The 10121-nt window shown below is 36.5% G+C and overlaps 1 protein-coding gene across 2 annotated transcripts in view; it reads right to left on the bottom strand.

Annotated features, from left to right (window-relative positions):
- Nucleotides 1–4552: 4552 nt before the first annotated feature.
- Nucleotides 4553–10121, bottom strand: part of Wasf1 (WASP family member 1) — a 50274-nt gene continuing 44705 nt past the window's right edge. The window contains exons 6-9 of one of the 2 annotated variants that reach the window (XM_090338295.1): nt 9197–9366; nt 7659–7838; nt 5950–6578; nt 4553–5353 (exon numbers count right to left, since the gene is read on the bottom strand). In XM_090338295.1, coding sequence (XP_090194421.1) covers nt 5196–5353; nt 5950–6578; nt 7659–7838; nt 9197–9366 — 1137 coding nt within the window. In that variant the 3' untranslated portion in view covers nt 4553–5195. Of the gene's footprint in view, nt 5354–5949; nt 6579–7658; nt 7839–9196; nt 9370–10121 lie in introns of both variants that reach the window. The other variant, XM_090338294.1, reaches the window with a different exon arrangement.

Here is a 10121-nt window from a genome sequence, read left to right as displayed (position 1 = left end):
CTATATTATTCCTTCGGAATAACATGTAGATTCCTCTGAAGAGTCTTTCCAAAGACCCTCCTACAATTAGCACCTGCTTACTATTCCTCGACTCTCTGAATGCTTTGCACCGAATGTTTCCCAACATTCACTTAACCTGTTCAGTTGCCTGGAGATGCTCATCCCACTGCAACCTCTAAGTACACTTCCAGCCTCTAATACTATTTCCCTCCAGGGGCCTTTCCTGGCCTCTTAGATTAGATCTGGTGCTAGGCGCTGTACTGTCAGCTTTCCTAACACAACCTCCATTGTTCTTTGTTAATTTATCAGTATCCTCAGAAAGCAGGGCTCTGTCTATTCACTGTTGTGGCCTCAATACCCAGCATAGTTTCAAACTTCTACAGCCATCAGGGAAATGTTACTGGATAAATGAAAAGCAGTAGGAGTAAATATAAAATAAAAAGAAATTAAAACTAAGCTGAACCATTAATAAGAGATGTGGTCCTTTATTTGGACTGGTCTAAATAGTTTCTATGTATCTTCCTTCATTAGAGTTAGAGTAGTACTTCAATGGCATTCACATATAAAAATGAAAGACATTAAGTAATACTGGAAGCTGTTATAATTGGACACTCATTGTGATTTAATGGATTTTGTATCTTTTATATTGTTTCTAGGTCAGAGGTAAATGGGGTATTTTATTATTCTTGAAGACATCTGTGTTGTATATCAAAAGAGTAGCACTGAAAAAGCTAGCAAAAGGTAGGATGGATAAATTAGAAGGTACTGAAATCTTTGATTATCACACTCAGTATCCACAAAGGTAACTTTCATATATATATATATACTAAAATATTTAAATCATTATCAAATTTAGAGACGAGAATATATATATTATATGTATATAGTATACACACACTGAAAAAAATGACTTCAATACATGCTCAATTATGGGTTTTTTTCTCCTAAAGGGAGAAAAAAAGAGCAGCTGGTCATACAATAGTGAGGAAAAGGTACTGATAATTAGTCTTTTCAAGGAAGTGTCTGAAATGCTCATTCAAGGCTGGTGTTCATTCTTTATTTAGAGCTTTGGCTGCCAGGCTTGAGAAGCAACAGAGATAACTGCTGCATTCTACATCAAGTCATGGGGACCATAAATAAATGTGTTCTTAATACAGCAATGGATAGAGGAAGAGAAAACTTATTCTTTGTATCACAAGGGCCCATACATTCATCTTGGCTTCAGTAAGATGATTTTAATTAATTACAGTTACATGACACAGCTTCAATATTCCATGACTGATATTCCATTTCATTAGTTCAACACAGAAAACTTATTTTTAAACTCTGATTTAGCATAAGGATTATATCCTTGCATTGGCTTATTGGCATTTTTGATTTACTGAATATTACAGAAATAATGGGTTCTAAAAGGAATTTCTTAAACTATTTAGCTTTGAATAATTAATTTCATACCTTCAATTTAGAGAGTCCATTGTTTTTGAAAAAAAGCTGGTGTCAAGAGAAATGCAGTGGAGTGAAAATGAAAAAAATATAGTAGTGTTATGCTTATGAAGGGCAATGTTCAAAGTTCTGTTTTGAAAGCAATCTGAAATTCCCCATTACATTAAAACAGGCTCAAGTTTTCTACCTTAAGAATTGCCTTTAGAAACATTATCTTTTGGTCTCAAAAGTCCCATACTTTCCATTTACTAAATCCACACGTTATTTTGATGGCATTACGACTGGTTTTTACCACTATTACTGAAGTGAGTGAATACTTGATTATCTCTGTATCAGCATACATTTGTGGTATGAAGGGGTTCATTGTCATTTTCCCATCTATGCACACAGTGCACTTTGAACAAATTCACCCTTTCTACCAGACTCCCATTCCTCCTCTCCTCCCTCCTTTTCAAACAGCATCTGGTGGGTTTCATTATTCTGACTTCCTGTGTACAGATGAAGAAAGAAATTTTAAACAAGAGCCATGCCTATGAAGGAATAATTTTAAGTACCCTAGAGGACAGAACAAAGAGAGGGTCTTATAGGACCTGTGTATAAAGAGATCTTGTGAGCTACTTAATACAACACCCCAGTTGTCTTATGAAGAAGTAATCTACTTGGCAAGCTCACATAGATAATAACTACATGGCTTATCACTGGATGAGAGCTATAATGAATTAAGAGAAATTCAAAAGGAATATAACTCTGTGGTAATTATAGAAGACTTTATAGTTATTAAGGGCAGGGCTTTCTAAAAAATGGAAATTGAGGGAAATATTTCACAACTCAAATGAACATTAGTCTTATTTATATCTTCATAAATATGTTTGATAAGGAAATATGTTTGATAAGGAAAGTCCTTTGGAAGTCACGTTACCTGACCAGATTATTATAGTTACAGATGGCTAAGGCAACAGCATTTATAATGACTATAAACCTGAATCTTATGAATATCATAATCTCCCTTAAGTTAGGAAAAGGCAGAAAAATGCCCTTTCCTGTCTCAAAGGCAGAATTTTATTACAAACACCACTCTTGAGAGGTAGAATCTCTTGCTTCATCACTCAGGGAAAGGGAAAGGGGAAAAAAGTGTTACAAAGGCAAAAGTGGGTCTGAGAGTTTCAAGGAGGCAGAACACAAGAGTAAAAACTAGATTGATTAAGAACTATGGATTTGGGGCAGGTGTGGTGGCTCACACCTGAAATTCTACCTACTCAGGAGGCTGAGATCTGAAGATAGCAGTTCAAAGCCAATCCAGGCACTAAAGTCCATGAGACTTATATCTCCTATTAACCACCAGAAAACGGAAGTGGCATTGAGGCTCAAGGGGTATGACAGTAGCCTTGAGCTGAAGAGCTCAGGGACAGCACTCAAGGCCCAGAGTTCAAGCCCCACAACTGACAAAAAGAAAAAAAAAAACAAAACTCTGGATTTGGTATTAGAAAGGTAAATGAGTGACCTCAACCAAAGTCTAAAAAGTTTCTGAATGGCCAAAAATTTCTATATGGCATACAATCTAATCTTTTTTTGACACTATGTTGATGCATAATCTTGTCAAACTGTAAAATGATTCAGTAATAAGAAGGCAGTCATTATTCAGTAACTTTCATTTAGTTATTACCATAATTTTCCTTGATGGTAATAAAAGTGACCCTTTAGTGATTTTAAAATTGCCATCATATTCTTGAAACAAGTTAAAGTGAATATCTAGACTAAAAGGTTATGCTTGTTTAGCAAGTATTCTACCATTTGAGATACACCCACAGTTCGTTTTGCTTTTTGCTTAGGCTAGCTTCAGACATAATTCTCATCCCCCTGTTTCCTGAGTAGGTAAGATTACAGGTATCACCATATCCATGCTGGTTATTTTGATTTTAAAATGAACACTATATATTTGAATTATTTTGTAGGAATGTATTGGAGAACAAAAAGAGGTTATGTGAAGACAGTGGGCTGCTAACTCACCACTTTTTTTTTGCCAGTCCTGGGCTTGAGCTCAGGGCCTGAGCACTGTCCTTGGACTTTCTCAAGGCTAGAGCTCTACCACTTGAGCCTCAGCACCATTTCTGGCTTTTTTCTATGTATGTGGTACCAAGGAATCGAACCCGGGTCTTCGTGCATGCTAGGCAAGCACTTTAACCACTAGGCCAAACTCCCGGCCAACTCACCACTTTTTTGTTGCCATGGACCAGAAAGAAAACTGCAGTTATGTGGCTTTAAGAAAAGCTGATAACTTAGTGAGCTAGGTAGTAATCTAGGCAGATAGTAGCTAGAGGAAAACAAAACAAAACAAAAAGAAAAAAATGAAACAACAGAACACGCGTACTCACAAAACACGACTCGAAACCTCTGAAAGAAACAGGAAAACTGTTGCTTGGATAGTCTGAAACAGCTGTGTGGAAGGGTGAAGGGAGCTTCCACCATGGGGTGGAAGGAGGGTAGGTTGTTATTGTTCCCTGTTTGTGACAAGAACCTGTGCAGACCACTCTACATAACAGAACATACCTCTTGATGGGAAGAGTTAGAAACTACATTACACAAAGGGGTGGGTACAATCAAGGCTGGTAGTTACTTGTTTTTTATTTTTATTAATTAAGCTCAAGGTTGCCTCCAGCACACTATACTTCTGACTCAACTTCTTAAGTGCTGGGATTACAAGTATGTGCCTGGTTCATCATCTAATCTTCTTAAAAGTATAGTAAGTGTTTAAAAGTTTAAGTGTTTCCCCTCTACCCTCAAATCTACGTAAACAAAAATGACGGACTTTACCTTAGTTTAACGATGTTAAACTAAAATAAGAGATGCTGAAATTAGATGAAGTTGAGGTTAATCACAAGGACTAGAGAAATGTACATTTTGTAACATTGATAAAAAAGTGACATACAAGTTAGCTTACATACAAGGTAATATAAGTACTAGAACAAAGGGAAAATTATGTAGCTGAAGTGTTTCCTGAACTTTCATTCCTATTCATGTATTTACAGCCTACTTTATAAACTCAAAGAGCAACACCCTTGAACCTTTAAAATGAACCATTTATTAAATCAGACTGTTATTCTTAACAGTTACGTAAGTTACATGTATGTTTAATTCCAAGTTTTACATGGAAAAATTTTAAACTCCTATAGGCAAGCAAAATTGTACCACACAATATATAAGTGGGAAAGGGGACTGCTAAACATTCAAATAAGGCAAGTGTTTAAAACAACAAAATAGTAACAAAAGTTTTTAAGCATTCCTTTAAGAGAATTCAACACTACAAGCTAAATGTACTTTCTGAATGTTTTCCTATAGTCAAGGCAGTGTTTCTTCTTTTACAACATCAAGAAATGGAATAAGGCTCATTAATAGATACAGCTGCCCTCAAGATTTCATCTCAGTTGCTTTCCTTAAAGTTCACAAAGTGCACAATTAAGGTTATATAAAAGAAAAAAACTGAATGTGCTACTCTAACAGCTGTCCATGCTTAATACTTAGTGGTATATTACTGGATCAAATTATATTTTTTCAGGGAAAAAATAAGCCACTGTAAAATATTTAGTTTGAAAAGTAGGCTAATACTTTCCTTAGAAATAAAAAATTATGGAGGAAAGGGTTATTTATTATAAGGAATAAAAAGCAAAACACTAGAATGACCAAACATTTTCAAAGAACAAGCACCACAAAGGACATTTGCATTCAGTTTTGTAATATTTAGCAATGTATTTTTCTTACTCCAACCAGTCTACTTCATCAAATTCTGAATCATCTTCTGAATCACTATATTCTACAGCGATACGACGAGACAGGATGGTGGCTACATCATTTTCAATGCGTTCATGCTTAGCTTCCTGTTCACGCTGCTCTTCTACTTTGCGTAGCTGAATACCTAATACAATAAATCCAAATGATTTTAAGTCAAAATGCTACATACTTAATATTTTCTGGTCAAAATCAAATACATATGAAAATACTAATGAAAAAACAAAAGCACAATCTAGTAAAAGGAATGTTAAAGAAATAATATTGTGAGAGTTATTAAATATTTCATTACATTATTATTTGTTTGTGAAACTTACTAGAAAATCTTAGTGGTTATCTCCAACTTATTTATCTACCATGGTCTATGTCCCCCTCCTCCCACCCCTGCAGAAAGCAAAGCAGGTGAAATATTTCTTCTGCTACCTTTATGAGTAAATAAATTAAACTTCAGTAGAAGTATTTTCTGGGATCTGTACATGTAGTGCTTTATACTTGAAGGTACTATTTGTTTTATATCCTTGGTACTTGGAATGCAGGGGCAGTTTAGGAAATTTTTGATTGAATTAATATAAGATTTCCTCTTGGTACAAAGGAAAAAAAATGGCCATCTGTACAAAACATCACTGCGTAAGGCTTTATAAATAAACAATGATTTACTGTCTATCTCTCAGACGTTTTCTAATGCTATCAGGACAAATTCTCTCCTGGCCCTGAGGAACTTACCTTTCCGTATTGCTTCCAGCAGTACACTCCTGGCGTCACTGATGACAGGTAGGGTTGATGGATGACGCTTTGGCTCAGAAGCAGGTAGAACTTGTGATGGAGGAGATGGAGGCATTAATGGAACATGGGGGCCTGGGGCAGTGGGTGGAGTTGGATGTAGCCCAGAGGGAGGATGAGCAAGAGCTGCGACTGTGACTGGTGATGATGGTCGGATGCCAGGTGGAGGCAGAGGTGGCGGTGGAGGGGGTGGAGGCAGCCCCTGGACTTCGCCTTGTGGGAGAGGATGCACTGGTACAGTTTCACATACTGGGGCAGCTCTAGCTACTGGAGGAGAAGGCTGTACTAGAGGAGGTGCAATTGGTGGAGGAGCTGGATGGAGAACTCCAGGGGCAATCTGAAGAGGAGCTGGAGGAGGAGGTACTGCTGGAGCTTGTAAAGCAGTGGTGGGAGGTGGGGGTGGGGGAGGGACTGGCGGGGGAGGAGTTGAAGTCATTGATGCTCTTAATGAAGAAGTTGACAAGGCAGATGGAAGAGGTGGTGGAGGAGGTGGGGGCGTGGGGCTCACAAACACAGGTGTTCTGCCTGCAGCTGGTGACTGAGGGCGGTTTTCTATCAAACCTGTAGCAGAACTGAAGTGATAAAGAGATGCTAGCAAGTTACTGAAACAGAAACCCTGAAAAGAAACTATAAGTGACTGTCAGTAACTATATTGAACTAGATGCATTAACAAGTGTGTGGACAATTTAAATGCAACATTATTTCAAAAAAATTAAAACTAGAAGTGCTACAAGAAAATTAAGGAGTGGTGGCTTTGCTCTGTAATATTCTAATACAATTTTCACCTTCACTCAAACATTTTATGCTTATTTTGATAAATCAGTGCTGGATTCTTCACTGCAATAGAAGCCTCTGTAATGACTCAATGCTATCATATTGCAGTATGGGTAGCCACACTTGGCTAATAACAACAATATATTTATATTGCAGCTATTAAGGCTCATCATATGTCATTTCAGTGAAGTCAATGACAGCTAATTAAAAACCACAAAAGGAAATTTAAAGCCCTCTTTCTTCCTGAGGCTGGAACATTAAATGAATCAGTGATAGAAGGTTGTTTTATCTTAACTGAAAATTATAAAGCTAGTTTATACTTCTCTACCAGAACATGTCTTTATATTTCTCCATAAAAACATGTAAAGTAGATAACTGACCACATTAAAACTCCAAAATAGCATCTACTGAAAGATTAGTCTAAGTAACTGCCTATTGTCTTTGAAGTTCCTGAAATATCATTTCAATATTAAATTAATATTAATAACCACATATATGGTTCCCACTTCTGAGATCCTTCACTACATTCTATAAAATTCTTACTATGCTGTACATGGTATATTTCATAACAAAGCAATAATTACAATGGCAACATCTTCTTTACAGTATACCTTATTAGCTAAATTTTTTACAGGACACTGTGAGCTCTACTTAGGGGATGGCAAATTAATCCCACCAGCCACATTTGACCAGCTCCTTGTTTCTGTAAGCAAAGTTTTACAAAAACAAAGACACAACAGCAGAACTGAGTACTTGTGATAGAATGCATGGGCCCACAAAGTCTGCAAGTATTTAACTAAAAAGACTACTGACTATAAACAAAAACGTTATATGCCTTTCCCAGCATATATGATACAGGTGAGTCTGTCCCAACATACCTGATACAGGTGGGTACAGGTTTCGTATCTCCTGCTCCATGCATTGGTGGAGGTGGAGGAGGTTCATGCGGTCTGACTAAGACCCGTTCCTCAGCTCTAGTTAGAAGCTCACTCATCTGACTAAATGGCAATGCAGAAAGTGAGTAAGATCCATCCATATGATCCACATACGTCTGAGGCCTAAAATAAATGCACAGTATGACTACATCTTTCAAATTCAGTTTGCTATCATCAGCTATTTTATTATTTTATAATAGAATAATTTAATTCAAAAGGATTGAAAATCCATAACCATGAAAATAGTAAACTTTTTGGCAACTCATATTCAAAATGATTTGCCTGTATTTCATTGTTTTCTTTATAATAAACTGCCAGTGACAGGTAAATATGAAAATTGGAATTTACTACCCTTAAACTTTCGATCTCTAAAAGTCTTGCACTTGGGAGAAATACTTTCTTGATTCTAGCCAGATATGGCTAGCTATCTTACTCTTGTCTGTTTTGTATCTCAAAAGTGCAAAAACCATCATAAAAATAGTTGAATAATAGAGCAATATGGGACTTATATCAAACTTAAGCAAAATTTTAGCTTGAGCATGTGAGGGTTTGTATTATTAATTGCAGTACATTCTGGGAACAAAGTTGGATATAGCAGATGTGTATACAGCAAATCAGAATTACCATACTTATACTAGTACGTAGGTTACTTAAATGCCTCATTACTTACGTAGTAGGCTCTTGTTCATCTATAGATCATTAATTAAAAAAAATCTCAAATCTCAAATTCTTTTAATTTTGATGGGATCTCTCATCTCTCAGATACACATTTCTTTTAAAGGAGGCCAAGATATTTCATATATATGGCCTAACAATTTACTATTTAAAAGGAACCATTATGCTCTTCTTCATTAAGAAGTTTAATATAAAATATGCAAGAATCTTTACAGAGCTATGCAGCTGGATACATTTGCTATATGGTGGCATGTTTCTTGGACAGGGGCCCTTGTCACTGTCTATTCCATCTGTGTTTCTGCAAAAGAGGATGAGGAATTTTGTTCAAAATCCATGATTTACTGAAGCTGGAATATAGCATAGAATCTCTGATATATCTGAGGTTGGAATATACTACAGAAGTAGTCAGGTGACAGAAATATGACAAACTAGAACCCCTTTTCAACTTCAACTTAATATATATTAAGTTGATAATAATACATACTAAACTCCAGACCCATTCTATTATAAAGTCTACAGGATGGTAATGGTGAGGGGGAGGGAGGCTAAGACTCTGGATGAAAGTTAAAAACATGTACTATGTACAGCTTCCGTACTGTAGCACCTTTTTCTACAGATAACAGAACTCAAGTCTTAAGCTTCAGTAGGCTCAGTAGCCAGAGATTTGAAACTATCTTTATAGTTACAACAAGATCCTCCAGTTTAACAGTTTAGGATCTAAGATTTAGAAGTATAGATATTACTTTTTAAAAGCCAATGTTTCACCAGTAATTTCTTTAAAAAGAAAAGAAACAAAGAAAAGAAACCTTGTCTCAAAATGAGAAGCTGGGCCATTAGCAACTTCAATATGCTTATGTAAGAGATTAGCATCATCTTCAGCCAGCTCTGGACCCTGGGCCAGCTTCTGCCATTCTCTCCGCCTGTCATGAGGTGCTCTTGGCACTTTTTCTGGTTCATGAGGACGATCTAGATTTTTCTGCTATAACAGATGTATTGAAACAAAGCCAAATGCTGAAGCGCTAAATTTTTTAAAGAGATTACAACAATCAAAACAAAATTCTAACATCAATATTGAAGAAGACAATGTCATCATAACATAATAGAAGTGACAGAGGAATTTTCACTTATACATTCACAGATACATCTTACCAGTTTGTTGCAATAGTAGATTCTTGCCATGATTTTTTTCTTTTTAAGCTCTAATTTTGAACTGATGTACTAGACACAAAATAGTATGAAAATCTGAGGTCAGAAAATCTTTTTTGACAAAAGGATCACAAACCGTGATGGAGTAATGAAAGATAACCTGGCAGCTGTAAAAGGGGACTTGAGCAAGAGAGAAGCAGGGGTCCCAAGGATGGTATATAAAAACTTATCCAGCTGGTCTCCATAGATGACATCCTGAATATCAGTAATTGCAGAATACCTAGTTCTACTAAATGTTGCTTTTGGCCCCTGCATTGTAAACACCCTAATGATCATTTGTACAAAAGAGAATTGGAGCAGTTAAAATGCCAGTGCTGCAGACTCAATATGGCCCTTATGACAAGAGGACATGGGGCTGGAGGAAGAGTCAAGGATTTGACTCATTTTCCAAAACAAGGGGGGAATGAAGGGACCCCTCTCTAGATTCCCCTTAAAATATAGACCCCTTGAGACCTCTCTTCCATCCCGAATAGGTATTTCCAGTCCTCATGACAAAGGAGTACTTGACTGCTGAACATCAAGCTG

Source organism: Megascapheus bottae, chromosome 8, assembly GCF_031878675.1.
Source record: "Megascapheus bottae isolate mThoBot1 chromosome 8, mThoBot2.hap1, whole genome shotgun sequence".
Classification (NCBI taxonomy): Eukaryota; Metazoa; Chordata; class Mammalia; order Rodentia; family Geomyidae; genus Megascapheus; species Megascapheus bottae.
Note: the sequence above shows the minus strand (reverse complement) of the source record. Positions and strands in the feature narration are given on the sequence as shown.